The following is a 17,077-nucleotide window of genomic DNA, read 5'->3' as shown; positions in this document are numbered from 1 at the left end:
ATAATATATGGGCAAAAAAACACAACTAAGTGGAGGACAATAAAACGGGGACGGAAAAAAAGAATTTCTTACCCTGTCCCTAGAGGCTATTGGCCTCTGATGTCCTGGAGAGGGCTAAGAGAACACTAAGGTTCAGGAGCGGGAGAAAGGGGAAAAAAAACAAAGTGAGGATAAAAACAGACAGGAAAAAAGGAAGCGGCCTTTAGGGATGCGAAGGCAGGGCCCCTTTGTGAAAGGACACCTACTTGGATCCGAACCGCAAAAGGCGCCTCACCCAGAGAGGAGGCAGAAAGGAACAGAGAAAAAGACCAAGGGAAGATAACTGGAAAAAGAAGAAAAGAGAAGAAAAGGGAAGAAAGAGCAGTGGAGAGAAGAGAATGGAAGAAAGATTTAGAAGAAAAAAGAGAGAGGGGTAAAGGGGAGACAAGGAAAATTGATAGGCTAGAGAAGAGAGAAAGAAGAAAAGGGGACAAAAACAGAAGAGAAGTGAGTGAAGGAAGAAAAGGGGAAAAAGAAAGGGAGGAGAGGAAAACTTGTTGGCATCTTATCTGTGTAGTCCAGAGGAAGCCGGATCACTCACTGCATCAAAGGTGGGCGCTCGCTGTACGCCTGTATTGTCCTCTCTCAGGACCGCTTGAATGGAGTGGCCTGGGAGAGGCGAGTTAATATAGTGGTAATCGCCGGAGAAAATTACAATCCGGTGGAGGCAATCACCGCCGCTGCCCGAGGTCCGGGCGCTGATTGGGTGTGGAACCCGGAAGTGCTGCCTGCGGATCGGACGTTCGGATCGTTGTGTTCCCCGTGCCCCAACGTCTGAAAGACGTGGGACCCGGAAAAGAAACCACTGCGGAGGTCAGTGGAGAGTCCACTCCGGTCAGCCGGTTCGTGGGAAACGCCCTAACGCGGGGACGGCGTCAGGGAGTGACGTGGTCCCCGTGGGGGCAGCCGGGAGACGTAGTTCCCCAGCAGCCGCTGGGAAGGGCCGGGGGACTGTATGCCCGGCGCTCCGCGGCCTGGAGGAGAGGGGCCGAGAGGGCAAAAAGAGAAGAAAGAAGGCGGACCAAAGGGGGGGCGAATACACCATTGATCCGTCCCTCGTTACATTAAAAGAACCCTGTACTCTCTGTTGTGATTTTGTAGTGATTTTGGGAGCTGAGTACGGTTGTGTTCTTCTTTTGCCTTTCCCCTCTCTCCCTCATACTCTCTCGTTGTGAATTGATATGCTCCTGCCTGACCAGCAGAACACAGAGAGTCATACTTCCGCCCTACCTGTCGGAACCTACAGAGATCAGCTGCGGAGTGCCCCAGAGCTCCTCCCTGAGCTCCACACTCTTCAACATCTACATGGCCCTACCTGCATCCATCATCAGAAGCCACAGACTGAACATCATCTCCTATGCCAATGACACCCAGCTGATCATCTCACTGACTGAAAACCCCACAACTGCCAAAAAGTACTTCCACAACGGGATGGAAGCCGTCGCTGCCTGGATGAAGGAGAGCTGCCTCAAACTCAACTCAGACAAGACCAAGATCCTCATCCTGGGACCCTCCACATCCGCCTAGAATGACTTGTGGTAGCCTGTGGCACTCAGCTCACCCCCACCCCAATGAACCACACACGCAACCTTGGCTTCATCCTGGACTCATCTCTCGCAATGACCCACCCCGAATCCTCTGGAAAATCTTCAAATGGATCCCAAACGACTGCTGCAAGACCGTAACCCACACCCTGGTCACCAGCAGGCTCGACTATGGCAATGCCACCTACACCAGCACCACCCAGAAGAATATGAGAAAACTGCAGCGCATCCAGAATGCCTAGGCAAGACTCGTCCTGAGCACCCCCCACTGCAAACACATCACCAAACACCTGAAAGAACTCCACTGGCTCCCCGTCGAGAAAAGGATCAACTACAAACTCCTCGTCCATGCATACAAGGCTCTCCCCTACTTCTTAGGACCTACCTACTTCAACCATCATATCACCTTCTACTTCCTGCCAGACCTCACCGCTCCACTCAACAGGCACTGGCCACAGTACTCTGCACATGGAAGACCTTGGCTGGAGGAAGATCCTTGAGGCAAAGAGGTGGAACACCTTGCCTCTTTACCTCAAACAGTCATCATCATTACCTCAATTCAGGAAGGACCTCAAGACCGACCTGGCTCTTCAACAGAATTACAGAGAACCCAACCCCATAGCACCTTGACACCCTTATGACTGAGTAGTAGCGGTTTATAAAAAGCTGATTGATTGAGGTGATTACACACTTTCCTAGATCTTACTTCAGGTAAATAATCTGTAACTTCATTGGCATTTTTTGAATCTTCACAATTGCTTTTCAAAGGCTTTATCTATTTTTAGTCTTGTCTCGATTTATTAAGCTATTTCTGGGTCATGCTCACTTGTGTCGAAGCAGTCATTTGACTGTGTATTATTACTCTTTTCCTGATATTTACATGTTTCATACCATTTGTTTTGGGTTCACTTTAGTCACCTCTGCTTTCTGTATGTAACAGAAGTAGTCTAGTCTGACCCTAACATTGCCGCTCTGTTGTGTTTTCTCATTCCAGTCTTGAGAACTCAACAAGAGCTTTGATCTTGCAAGAGTTTTTGGCAGCCATCTTAGGGTCATGTTGTACGAGTTGACCAAACTATCAAAATAAGTAGGCAAATCCTTGTACATCTTCTAACAGTCTGTTTCCAATAGACACCAACATGCCTTGCAAAGTGACGTAACAAAAAATCATATTTTCGTTTTTCTTTAAAGTCACAATACATGCATAGTTTTGTAGGTGCACTATTTTCAGGAACTGTAAAAAATACCTAGGGGCATATTTATACTCTGTTTGCATCATATTTGAGTAATTTTTTATTTATATTTTGTCTAATGTCAAAATATAGGAGTTTGCACAATTATTTGGATGCGTGCACCTACCTTTCATCAATGAGATGCAAGGTAGGCATTCCCATCTAGAAAATGGTGCTATCCACATAGCCTCTTATTTATTGCCCCGTGCTAAAATGATGCACAGGTGGGAGGAGGGGCTAAATAATGGTGCACAGCCTGCTTTGTACCATTATTTAGCGCCTGGGTCAGACCAGGCGTTAGGGGACCTGTGGACCCATTTCCATGGTTAAACACCATCGAATGGGTCCACAGGTACCCTCCCCAAGCCCCAGAAACACCCCCACCCACACTAGAGGATGGGGGAGCCCATCTCAGGTAAGTATTGGTAAGTATTTTAAATTTTTTATTTAAAGTGCCATCGGGTGCCCTAACTTGGGGCCCCCTGCATGGCACAGGGTGCAATGGCCATGACCACGGGACACTTGTCCCCTGTTCTGGCCATTGGGGTGGTGGGCATGACTCCTGTCTTTCCTAAAACAGGAGTCATGTTTTTGGTGGTTGTGTGCCAGGAAATGGCGCTAGTCTGGTTAGAGGCATTTTTTTCACCTCCAACCAGCCTAAAGTCATTTTCTGACGCACAACCCCCTCCTTCCCTACGACCCAGCTGGCGTCTTTTTATAAGATGCTAGCCCAAGTTTAGCGCCGGCTTGTGCCATTCCTTTAATATGACGCCCGGCTGGCGCAAGCCGCCGCAAAACTGCATTTGCGCAGTTTTGCAGCAGAAAATATAAATCTGGGCCTTAAAAACGTAACTCACCAAAAATCTTGTTTGTACCTGACTGCCGAACGACTATTTTATTCTCTAGGGGGCATATTTATACTCTGTTTGCGCCGGATTTGCGTCGATTTTTTTGACGCAAATCCGACACAAAGCTAACTCCATATTTATACTTTGACGCTAGACCCGTCTAGCGTCAAAATTCTTGGAGTTTGCGTAATTTTTTAGCGTGGACACCTACCTTGCATTAATGAGATGCAGGGTAGGCGTTTCCACGCTAAAAATGACTCTAAGGCCTTTGCGCCTTATTTAAACTCCCGTGCAAAAATGACGCATGGGAGGGGGCTGGCCTTAAAAAATGACGTGCAGCCACATTTGCGTCATTTTTTAACGCCTGCTCAGGGCAGGCATTAAGGGATCTGTGAGCCCAGAGGTGCCCTCCCATGTCCCCAGGGACACCCCCTGCCACCCTCGCCCACCCCTGGAGTACACCCATGGATGGGGGGACCCATCTCAGGTAAGTAGAGGTAAGTATTTATTTTTTTATTTTTAAGTGGCATATGGGGGCCTAACTTGGGCCCCCCTACATGCCACTGTGCCCAATGGCCATGCCCAGGGGACAGAAGTCCCCTGGGCATTGTCATTGGGCAGTGGGGCATGACTCCTGTCTTTGCTAAGACAGGAGTCATTTCCATGGTGGTTGTGCGTCATAAAATGACGCGAGTCAGGTTATCGTCAAAATTTTTTACTCTAACCTGACTTGCACCATTTTTTGACGCACAACCCCCATTATTCCCTACGCCAGCGCTGCCCGGTTCGTGTCATTTTTTTTACGCTCACCAGGCAGCAGCGCTGGCTAGCGTCATTCCATAAATATGATGCCCGGCTGGCGCGTTGGAATGGGGTTAGCCGGCGTTAAATTTTTTGACGCAAAACTGCGTTAGCGCAGTTTTGCGTCAAAAAGTATAAATATGGCCCTAGGTTTTTTATTTGTGCATAGCTGCCAAAGCTTCAGATTGTTTATGTGTGACATTTTCATGGTTTCAGTGTACTTATGAGTGATATTCAAAGACCAAATGTGTGACAATTAGACTGGCACTTTCACATGAGCAAAATCAAGCAACGAAGTCAAGGGGAATAGATACATATCAGAAATTACACCCATTTAAGTAACGAGAAACGCTAACATGATATTGAAACTGTTGCAATGCAACTGAAATTGAAGGGCACTTACATAGTGCTCTGTGATAATTGCAGTATTCCACAGAGCTATCCATATTAGCTACAGTTCTGTGTTACGCTGGTACATTTTCTTTGCAGCAGTCATATTACCCTCTGCAACTTTATGGGGCATCAAAAATGTGAGTGGACAAAACTCCAATCTCTTTCCAGATTTATCTGTGGCATGTTTATTGTTGCCTGAAAACTGATAGGCACATAAGCAACTCTGCAGCAGGTGCTTTTAAACCCATATGTTATTTGTAAGCACTGCACCCCACCCCAGCTCAGCACCAGGTGGGGCTGTACCCCAAGTAACAAAAAGGATGTCTGTGACAAAAGCAGCAACCCACTGAGCTATCCACATAATGTGCATGGTACATGTTATTTGCAGCAAGCACATTAACCTTCTGTTCCACTGCCACCAGCCAAAAAACAGAAACATTAATCAGGCAAGTGTTTTCTATCACTTATCAACTCACTCAGTCAGGGGCAGTGCTTGGAAAAAGAATGACTGCCTCGAGCTGCCGTTGTTGCTGCAGCAGTCGGTGGACTCTTTCAAGCTCATAGCTGACAGCTGCTCAGGTTAGTTGCTGATGAAGATGGGAGAGTTGCTGATGCTCCTCTCTGTCTGCAGTACTGTAGAAGTTGAAATGAGAGCTTGTGTCTTGGCACGCTGGCAAGTTAAGAGCAGGCCTGTGCAATGCGCCTTTTAAAGACACAATAAGCTTATACTGACCGTGGAACACAAACAGCTTATTCTCCCCACACACACAAGCAGGGCAGATCGTGTTAAGGAGGACACAAATTGAGTTGTCCACTGACATTCTGGTGTGCGGGGCCTGGCACCACCAATTCCTTCCTGGGGACCTGGACCAGCAGAAATTAATTTACAAGCATTCGCAATGCAACAGGTTTTGCATTTGATTAAGTTAGAGCTACTGGCATTGTAATTTGATAACTGAACTTTTCTTGCCACATGAATTGGTCAACCTTGCCTCATAATTTTGTCTTTTCCTGCCATATAATTCCAGTGGCCCTGCATATAACTAAAGCACTTCCATTTACCTTCTTCCTCTATCTGCAGCAAAAAATAAAAATGTTGCCATTTAGCATCCTAATGATTCCAATAGAATACCACTTTCACCACCCCACCATCAGAGTTGCTGGCTGGTTAACACAATTCCCCCAAAAAAAGACACAAGACAGCCATGGTGGAGTAACAAGATAAATAAAATAGAAAGGTCACCCAAACATATCAACAGTGTTCAAACAGTCAGAGTGTAATAAGGATGTTAAGTTGGCCTGAATTATGATCATAAATGTAATAAAGAGAGATTATTAAACATACACAATTCTCATATAAACCTTTATCAGAAATTAACTTTTGGCATTAGACTATAATGCCCAAAACAGCCGCTAGAGGGCACCATAACAAAAATATAATTTGTACAAAACATGGTCATGTAACCATATTGTTAGCTCTAAGAGAGGATAAACCCATGAAAACATACAGAAGAAAGTCATGCAGTGTAACCATATACTTAGCACCTCAAGACCACTTTTAGGACTAGCAGATCTACTGCAATGATATTACAAACAAAGCCTTTAAAACAAAACTTCTCCCAGCTGTAAAACTAAAGCTGTAGCCATGAGAAAGCTTAAAAGACACCTAATGGTGGCAGGAGTTATTACTTTGGGATAAAACTTCTTCCAGCTATAAAACAAAGGTTGTAACCATGAGAAATCTTAAAAGACACTGAGTTATGGTAGGGGTTCTTATTTTGGGGGACCCACTAACCTAATGTGGGGACCTAGAGATGATGTAGACAGAAAGACTATTTTGAAGGTGATCCCTTTGTCCTATGACCACCACAGGCTGAGTTATGAGCAAAAATGTTTTGTAAAAGTAATGCCCTGCAAAGCATTATGGGGTGAGTTTTTGTGCTGTAAACATTATAGTAGGATGACTGCAATGCCCAGAACAGCCCATAGAGAACACCACAATAAAAATAGCATTTGGAAGAAACATGGTCACTCAACCATGCAGTCAGCCCTTAGAGAGGATAACCCCACAAACAAAGAAGAGAAAGTAACGCACAAAACTACATATTTAGCCACTTGAGAATATAGTGCATTACACATTCTCAGGACTAGCAGAACTATTGCACTAACATTACAAACAAAGCCAACTATAAAACAAAAATTCAAGCCATAAGAAAGCTTAAACATACAACGAATGGTGGTAGGGGTTATTATTTTGTAATCTCCACTAACATAGTGTGGGGACCCAGAGATGACATACACCAAAAGAGCACATTGTGGTCAATGTTTTGAAGGTGATCCCATTGTCCTAGGACCACCACAGCCTGCTTTATGAGCAAAGCTGTGTTGTAAAAGTAAAGCCCTGCAAAGCATTATGGGACAGGTTTCCTTGCCACTAATATTTTATCATGTTGATATGACTGTAATGCTTAGAACAGACCTTGTAGTCTCTACTAATATAGTGTGGGGACCCAGAGATGATGTAGACAGAAAGAGCACATTGTGGTCAATTTTTTGAAGATGGTCCCATTGTCATAGGCCCACCACATGCTGCGTTATGAGCAAAACTGTGTTGTAAAGGTAAAGCCCTGCAAAGCATTATGGGACAAGTTTCCATGCCACGAATATTTTAACATGTTGATATGACTGTAATGCTTAGAGCAGCCCGTGGAGGACACCACAATGATAATAGCATTTCTACAAAATATGGTCATGTAATTGTATAATTAGCTCCAAGAAGGCATAACCACACAAATAAAAATAGCAACAAAAAAAAGTAATACAATGCAACCCTATATGCAGCTCAAGGAGAGCATAGTACGTTACAGATAGTCATACCTAAGAAACCTATAGCAATAACAGTACAAAGAAAGCATTTAAACACAACTAACTCTCAGCTATAAAACATAAAATAGATCAATTGGAAAAACTAAATTAACCACAGAATGGTGTGAGGGGTTAATTATTTAGGGTCCCCACTAACCTAGCGTAGGGACCTAAAGAAGATGTAGATGGTCCCATTGCCCTAGGACTAGCACAGGCGGAGTTATGAGCAAAAATGTTTTGTAAAAGTAATGCCCTGCAAAGCATTATGGGACAAGTTTCCATGCCATGAATATTTTATTATGTTGAGATGAGTGTAATGCTTAGAACAGCCCTTAGAGGACCCTACAAATAAAATAGCATTTGTGAGTAGCACAGTCATGTAAGTGCATAGTTTGCCCCTAGAGAGCATACCTACACAAACAATGACAGAAAATAATACAGTGCAACCATATATTTAACCTTTGGAGAGCACAGCTTTTTATACACGTTTAAGGCTAAAATGCCTATAACAACAATATTACCAAGAAGACCCTTAAGATACAACCAACACTCAGATATACATTTAAAATTAAAAAACAAAAAAAACTCTACCAATGAGAAAAACAAAACAGACATTGGCTGGTGTGAGGGGTTATAATTTTGGTGTCCTGACTAACCTAGTGTGGATACCCGAAGATGGTGTAGACAGAAAGAGCACATTGTTGTGAACGTTTTGGTGGTGACCCCATTGTCCTAGGACCACCATAGGCTTAGTTATGAACAAAAATGTTTTGAAAAAAATACTGCTTGCAAAGCATTATGGGAAGAGTTTCCCAAGCGTAGTATCGGCTCTCACTTTGAGGATTTCTGTTTTATTAAAGCATTCACCATTTTTAAGTCCTTTAAGGGGAGAGCCTCAAGAATTTACTCTGATTAGGTGTCTGTGAATAATAGAACCAGCCTCCAATACCACCGATCAAGTTCACACTGTTGTGGCTGTTTGCATTGTGAGTGCCATGGCTGCCATGCAGCACGAAGGGGAGAGACAAAAAAAATATAGTTTGCCCACCCAATCGTACAATAATCCCTGTCAAAAACAGCCTCAAGGCAGGACAAACGTAAAGCATTACCAATGACATCAAGTGATTTTTAAAAGGCAAGCCCACAAACGAGTTAAAGTGATTGCCGTGAGGTGGGCATGGTTAAAAGCCCACAACATTTATAACAGGTCAAAGCGCTTCGCTCAACCTAAAAGCATGCTGCCTACGGCAAGTGCACTCTTATGTCCAGCTGAAAGGCAGCTGGTTACGTTGGTGCTGCATGCCCACAAATGTGACGAATTGACCTAGTTTCACCAACGTCACACAAGAGATAAAACAAAAAATATATATATTTGGCCCCTGCTCATTGCGCCACACAGAAAGGTTCATGGTAACATTACTGGTGTGTTGGTACCAGGAGCCAGAAAACAAAAAGAACAGGCAACTTCAGGCGCCCCCCCTGGGGAGATGATTTTCAAACTGTCGCAGACTCTGGATATGATGTAGGTAGGCCACGTGAATTGGTACAGCCTCTGAGGCTAGAGCAGTGGGTCTCAGCTTGAATCATCGATCAGCTGAGCCCAGCCCTGTATGTAAAAGTGTTCAATTTACTAAGACAGCAAGGCCCGTATTTATACTTTTTGACGCTAAACTGCGCTAACGCAGTTTAGCGTCAAAAAGTTTAGCGCCGGCTAACGCCATTCTGAAGCGCCATGCGGGCGCCGTATTTATTGAATGGCGTTAGCCGGCGCTAGCAGACCGGCACTGCCTGGTGTGCGTGGAAAAAAACCACGTACACCAGGCAGCGCCGGCGTTGGGGAAAATGGCGTTAGGGCGTCTTAAAATGGTGCAAGTCAGGTTGACGCTAAAAAATCGCCTCCACCCGATTTGCGCCATTTTTAATGACGCCCAGACGCCATTTACATGACTCCTGTCTTAGTAAAGACAGGAGTCATGCCCCCTTGCCCAATGGCCATGCCCAGGGGACTTATGTCCCCTGGGCATGGTCATTGGGCATTGAGGCATGTAGGGGGGCACAAATCAGGCCCCCCTATGCCAAAAAAAAATATAAAAAAAATAAAAATGTATACTTACCTGAACTTACCTGAATGTCCCTGGGATGGGTCCCTCCATCCTTGGGTGTCCTCCTGGGGTGGGCAAGGGTGGCAGGGGGGGTCCCTGGGGGCATGGGAGGGCAGCTGTGGGCTCATTTTGAGCCCACAGGTCCCTTAACGCCTGCCCTGACCCAGGCGTTAAAAAGAGGCGCAAATGCGGGGTTTTTTGCCCCGCCCACTCCCGGGCGTGATTTTTGCCCGGGAGTATAAATACGACGCATTTGTGTCGCAGTCATTTTTTTGGACGGGAACGCCTACCTTGCATCTCATTAACGCAAGGAAGGCGTTCACGCAAAAAAATTACGCTCTTTCCTCATACTTTGGCGCTAGACGCGTCTAACGCCAAAGTATAAATATGGCGTTAGTTTTGCGCCGAATTTGCATCGAAAAAAACGACGCAAATTTGGCGCAAACAGAGTATAAATATGCCCCCAAGTGTGTGGGTCTCAATGAGACTCGTCTGCAGCACACTGTACAGTGCACACGTTGCAGACCACAGAACTCGCTCTGTTGTTTAATCGCGGTCAGGTCCCAGCTCATTCTTCACCCTGGCAGCGCGCTCATTGTTAAGACGTTAATATAATGCATAACTATGCATTTTAGTGCTGTGATGCGGACCACCACACAAATATGCGTTAGTCTAACCCCAGATGCGTTTTACTTGGCATGGTTATTTGTATTGTCACTGTCTATTATGTGAGACTTTCTGCACGTCACCATGCTGGCTAGCCAAGCAGTTTTGTTTTAAACTGGAGCGTCATTGCGTCTTGTTTCAGCCTGAATAATCTCCTCCAAATTGTAGACGCAGGTCAATTAATGGCACACAATTACTCAAACTTATTCAACAAACGTATTCAGGTTTTAACAAATTTCTCATTGCTTAACTCTGCTGGCTCTGAGCAACTAAATTAGTTGACCTTTTGGCCGGTGTAGAGTCTTAGGAATGGTGGAAAATGAATATCATGAAGCTCTGTTGGACAGAAAGGAGTGGTAGTGCCAGAAGCCCTGGGAAAAATGTTGGTCAGAGGAGTAGCAAGGATGACATGTCCCTGATTCAAGCAAGTAAAATGACTACCTTGGCTGTTATTGGGGTACTAAAATACAGCAATTATCAAGGTTTTGTGGGTCGTTCTGGGCCCTAATGCTGCTACACCAATGTTAGCTATGGTCTACTTGTCTGCCTCAAACTCAGCACCTTCAGACACAGACTCATTGTGTGCCAGGATTGTCCTCAGCAGCACCCTTAGAGTTCCAGGCATGCTGCCCTCTCAACCTGCATGCTCCATGTCCTACAGCTTCCTTTGGCCACTTGCTGAGCACCTGTCAGGGACCCCTCCTTCAGGAGGACAGTGGCCTTGGAGGACCAGTCTACACAAGATCAAGGGGAATCCTCCAGTGCTCCCAGCAAGTCCATCCCTCTGCTGTCCTGCAGAGGGTGTAGGAAGGCTAGTGGCACTGACTTCAGAGAAACAAATCCTGGCCCCTGGGTGCCAAATGGAATCGGAAAGTCCCAGAGTCCATCTCTACAGTCAGGGGTCTTCTTTCTTCCAGCTATGCTTTTCTGCAGTGTCGCTTCCTCCAGGACCATAGTGTTCCCAAATGCCTCTCCCAGGCACGGGATTTTTTGAGTGGGTGTTGAAAGTTCAAGAAAGTAGGCACCCCAGCTCAATCCTTCAATGAGTCATCTTCACTCCACTCCCTATCCCAATGCTCCTGCACAACATTTGCGAATTTCCTAGATGGTGTCATCAAGTGGTCTCTTAAAATCCCTCCTCTGATGGCCTACGTCTTGCCCCTAATTCTCACAGTTGCCTAGTCCATTCCCTCAAAGCTTCAAAGAGCAGCCCCTCCTGTGACTGGTTTAAGAGGACTAGCTACAATTTTTTGTTTCTGTGGGGTTGAGCCTTCCCAGACTAGGTGCAGTGTGAAAGGTAGTTAGCATATCTATTCACCAGGATCTAGAACAGTCTAAGTATTCTAACCTGTGCCTCTCAATTTCAAAACCATTAGAGAAAGACAACCCAGAATATTCTCTGTTAGCAGATGAAATCTCAGAAGAGGAGCTACCACAGGAAGGATCAAACTCTGATCTTTGCTAAGACCCTTGAAAGAAGTGCAAACAGGGAAAGGCAAAAAGTAATCTCTTGGACGACTGGAAACTCAAAGCATCCGCTCTCTAGCTTTCATGAAGAGAGAAGAACCTGGGAAGGAGGGAGTTCTTCTAGAGAGCACATCTAATCCTCAAAGGCAGACACTGCTGGTTAGCTCTCTCATTCAATTATAAGAGTTTACATTGGGTGAGACTCAAGTAGTGAGATTAACTCACCACAGAAGGCTATAAACCAGTTTGTTTAAAAGTGAAAAGTCCAGAGACATTAAATGAACAGAACCAGTTTCTCACATTCATCAAAACAACCACTCACACAAACTCAAAAACGAATAAAAAAGCAGTTTCACAAATGAAATAGTCTGAACTTGTTTCTTTACCAATGCTTCTTTAGTTTGCAGTGAACCTTAGCTTTGTTTTGCCAAATGATATAAATATCATGTGTATGAAATGAGCCTGTCTGAATGTCAGCAGCTGCAACTGTTGAAGTGATAATTGACACTCTGCCCACAAGCGCATTCAGCACTCTGATCAGCACCTGCCAACCTGAAGCCTTTGGGCAAACACAGAAGAGGAAATTAAAAATGCAAATTATGGCATATGAAGCCTTTTTTATAGGTTGGTCTTCCTAATAATGTCACTGGCAAGGTAGTTCAGAGAGTCCTAGCAGGTCACAAGTTCAAATCCCAATGTGCAGTTCAGCCTTTATTTTTCTGAATTTATCAGGTTTAATATCATTAAATTGGGTGAGACAAAACCTTTTAATTACAGGGTTGCTAAACGACAACTTGTGCAATAATAAGCTCTATACAGCATGCAGCAGGGTGGCCTAGTGAGTTGAGTCCCTGGTGTATGTGATGGCCTGTAGATCACACACTTGAATCCTGGTAAGACCTATTCAGCTTTCAAACTTAGTGATGTTGTTAGATTGGGTACATTTATTAACATTGCTTGGAAACTGTGACATGAATCAATAGAAAACAAAATAAGTTGCTTCTATTGCTCTTCAGAAATGGACACTGGTTCCTAAAACTATGCTGTTGCTTGCTTCTGATGACGCAACTTTTAAGAAGTAGTTTGTCATGCATGGCTTCCGTAGAAGACGCTATTACAACAGATTCTAAATCAGGTAACTCACTGCTATGACATAGCAAAAGTTGATAACAAAACGTGTTGTCCACTGTTGCTTGCTCCACTCGTGACTTGTGCGACGCAGAAGGGGTGGGGCGGCACACAGGGGCAGGGAAGGGGGGATTAAGGGGCGAGGAAGGGAGGGATTAAATTAAAAACTATAAAATAATTTTAAAAAACACCTCCTCCGCTGCGCACCGCTCCATCCGGTTCTCCCGCTCCTATGCAGGCGAAGGCTCAGAGCAGCGTCATGATTGGCTGGAAGCGCCCAGCCAGGGCACTCCCAGGCAGACAGGGGAGAGAGCCCTGTGCGTATGTGTGTTTGTCCGGCCCGAGACGGCCAACCAAACACACATGCGCTCTGAGTGGGAGTGCTGAGTACTCTCTCATTGCTCATCACCCCTGTGGCCCTGCCCCTTTTTCCCCACAACGATAATAAACAACATTTATTTTGGGGAAAAGGTTTGTAGCTGCTGCTGGTGGCAGGGGGAGGGGGGCGAAGCTCTTTCGCCCTTATGGAGGAGTCACCCCTGGCTACCTCACTTTCAAGCCAGGGCTGTCAGGACTCCCTTAGAGCCTGTCAGGGCAAGACTGATTGTCTGCTTTGACTGAAATCAGAAACAGCTGCATGTGGGGGAAAGAAGACAGGGAAGGCGGTGGGTGTTGGTTAGAGATTGCAGGTAAGGTATTTTTCACACTTGGGCCAGAGAGGGGAGGCTATGCTATGTATGGCTTCCCCTTTGCTCCTCTGTCCCTGCATAGCAGCTGAAGGTTTCACCTGGAGATTTCTGAGTGACATCATAAGCAACTCAGGCTTCGCTGTCATCTATTTCATGTCATTCAGGACCTCAAGTTAAAAAAAAATCCCCTTAATTCACTGTTACCCATCTAAAATTATATATATTAGAGAAGTGTAGCTGTTGTTGACAGAGGAGTGTGTGAGTGCATGCGTCTGCATTAGAGGTGTTTCATTGCAAGGGCAAAGTGAGAAATTGTCCAGGGCCCCACTTTTCATGGTCCTCTGTTTATTTCCGTATATCATACTTCTCTCTCTCTGTACCTCTGCCTCTTTATGCCCTTTGTCATCTAATGGTTTTGGGGTCCCTGACAACGCCCTATTCAATTGTTTTTGGTTTACCCCCATTCCTGAAAGTTTGACATCATGCGGGCTCGAATTAGCTGATAATAGGTAATAAAGTTCAAAGTTGTTCCGAACAGGGGCCTCAAAATCTGTCTTGTGCAGGGCTCCAAAAATCCTTAAGACAGTATTGGTTTGCACCTACGTGTGCATAAGTGCAGGTGTGTGTCAGTGGCGTAAGGAAACTGGAAGTCCCCCCCGCACAGAAAATGGCTCAGGCCAGGTGCTGTGATGAGGGGGGGCCCTAGAGCTCAGCCCCCCTCCTCCCCCTCCCGCACCGCAGGGGCTACAGGGGCATTTTTTACGCCCATGTTGTGTGCCACGCCTATTAAAATGTGCATTATTGTCTTTTCCAGAAGGAGGCATATGCTACTTCTAAGTACAAAGGTGTGCACTTCGGCAACCTCACAGCTAAGCGCTTAGAATACCAGAAGCAGGAAGGACCTGGACCCGGAGCGTATGACATCAGCCAGTAAGTAGCCTCACAGTACTTCCAATTTTTTTTCTGGGCTTTTAATTCCCAGAAAGTTAGTTTAAAACCTTCCGATTAAATCCAATGATTCCATAATTAGATAATGTCTTGGGTGATAAAACAAACTGAGCGGAAGCATAGATGGTTATTTATCGAATGCCATTTAACAAGAGCAATTTTTATTGTGATGTGAGTTACAATCTACCATTTAACTGCCAGGATTTTTCAGCGGCAACTGTCAAAATATGTGCTTTTATGATGCGTAATGAGGAATATAGCCTTCATAAAGAGCTGCAGAGGAAGAGTGAGCCAGAAATTTCATTAGTGAAGTCAACTCAGCGCTAACTTGGGTTGAGCAGTAAGGGTTAGTGCACCGGGTCAAACCAGCTACGCGAATACCTAATATCGCCAGTGAAAAATCTCAGAGCTGATACTTTCACCGTATTTTATCGATAAAATATATTTATGTGTATACGTATTGATCATTTTCCTTTGTCTATTCCTAAGAGCCTTCGGTAGATTGTCGAGAGGAAGCGTCCTTGTTCTACAAATCTTATTAATAATAAATAAGTTTTAATATAGCGCTTCTGGCGATTGTAAGCACTGTAAATAACTGATGCCTGAATAAAAATGTGATGGAGCTCTGGCCTCGGAGCGTGGTGAGGGGAAATGGGCGGGGTTTCAGCCGCAGAAATATTCTCCAGAGGCAGGCCACCCTATCTCAGTGGGTTAGGCACCTGCCTCAGGGATGTCTCCCGCATACTCACATCACAGCATGTCTCTTTTCAGCATCTGCTCCCCAGAAACAGCACAATGTTCAGTCAGCAGAAGCAGAGCACTGCTGTCCCTCGCCCCTACCCCCCACGTCTTGCTCGCAGCCATCTTGTTTCTCTTTAATCTTTTACTGCTTCTCGTCTGCTATCAGTTACTACTACTGTTTAGATTCGCCTCAGAAGGATGAAAGTCTAGGCCAGCCTCCACTGGCAGTCGAAGTGGGGTCTTGTCTTTACGCAAATTCTACAGAGATCACTTAACCACGAACTGCTCTATCGGCACAAACAGTTGTATACATAATCCATATACTGGTCAGATTGATTCTAAAGACCAGGCTTTACACCTAATTTAATTACCCTAATGACAAGATTTCACAACAGTATATTTCGGATCATGTTCACGCGATATCTGCGGCAAAGACTCCTTTCAATGCTACACCAGAGGCAGAAAAGTGTGTCATATATGCCTGATACTATACAATGCTTCAAAGAAAAACAGAGAAGAAACACTGATGTCGTACACATTTGGATAAGTCATTTCTTGAGAAACGTTTTATTGCAGAGCTTAGGAACTTACGTTTCTACCTGATACCTGAAGTGCGTGTCTTTTTTCAATACAATTACTGTGTAACCTGTGTCAGGGAAGAGGTGTGAGCAAGGGGATGCTACTCATCCCAGAGCTGCAACACCGACTGTGATGCACCCCAAGAAAGTAGGGTCGGTGCTTGGAGGTTGTCAAGATGTTCTGCAGTTCTCAAGCCCTTTTGGCTTTTCTTCAGGCTCCGAGCATCACTTGCGATACCTTGGCCCATATGTATTGGCTTTAGGCGCAGGGCAGCGTAGGAATGTGCTGTATCTAGAGGCGGGCCGGTCACAAGCGGCCAGTTCGGGGCCCGCATATGACGTCTCCTTGGGCGGACAGAGCGAGGGGGGGCATAAGGAAGCCCACGAAAAAAGGTACGACCTTCGAACCGGCTAATCTGGGAAGGCAGTGGAGGTTAAAAATAAGGAGGCCGGGCAGGGCCGCCCACAATCGATAAAACGGACTACAAGCTCTTGTAAATCTGGGGAATGCATCAAAATTCATGGGTGTTGCATGGGAACACCCACCACAACCCTCCCTTGCGCAAAGTAAGGCAATGTGGCGTTTTGCACTGTCCTATCTTACACCATAACTTTGAGGCCATTGAAAGCAACACAAAAGTGTCTTTGTGTGGCCTCAAAGATATGAGTGCAAGGTTTGCGCCACCATGGCATCACAAAAAGTGACACAACAACGGTGCAAGGGGCCCATACATATATGCCCCTTTGCTGTTAAATGGTGTCTAGAAACAAATTTCAAATTCTTAGATAGAGAGGAATGGTTCCTCTTTAGGATTAAAGGCATAGGAACTTCAGTCCCAGTAGTTCCTGCCTACTTTGGCCTCTGGTTACTATTACCCAATTCATGGTACTCAGCCTTGACAAGATGTGACCTCAACATATGCAGTGATTCACATTTATCAGAAATGAAGGGCATATTTATAGGGCATATTTATAAGTGACCTTGCTGCGCTGCCCTGCGTCAAAGTTAAAGTAGGAATGCAATGTATCTATAGCA

At 45.2% G+C, this 17,077-nt stretch overlaps 1 protein-coding gene across 1 annotated transcript in view; it reads left to right on the top strand.

The window, feature by feature from the left end:
- Positions 1-17,077, top strand: part of STPG2 (sperm tail PG-rich repeat containing 2) — a 2,086,618-nt gene that overhangs the window by 362,066 nt on the left and 1,707,475 nt on the right. The window contains exon 5 of the mRNA XM_069238264.1: positions 14,589-14,704. Coding sequence (XP_069094365.1) covers positions 14,589-14,704 — 116 coding nt within the window. The remainder of the gene's footprint in view (positions 1-14,588; positions 14,705-17,077) is intronic.

This window comes from Pleurodeles waltl, chromosome 1_2, assembly GCF_031143425.1.
Source record: "Pleurodeles waltl isolate 20211129_DDA chromosome 1_2, aPleWal1.hap1.20221129, whole genome shotgun sequence".
NCBI classification, from domain to species: domain Eukaryota; kingdom Metazoa; phylum Chordata; class Amphibia; order Caudata; family Salamandridae; genus Pleurodeles; species Pleurodeles waltl.
Note: the sequence above shows the minus strand (reverse complement) of the source record. Positions and strands in the feature narration are given on the sequence as shown.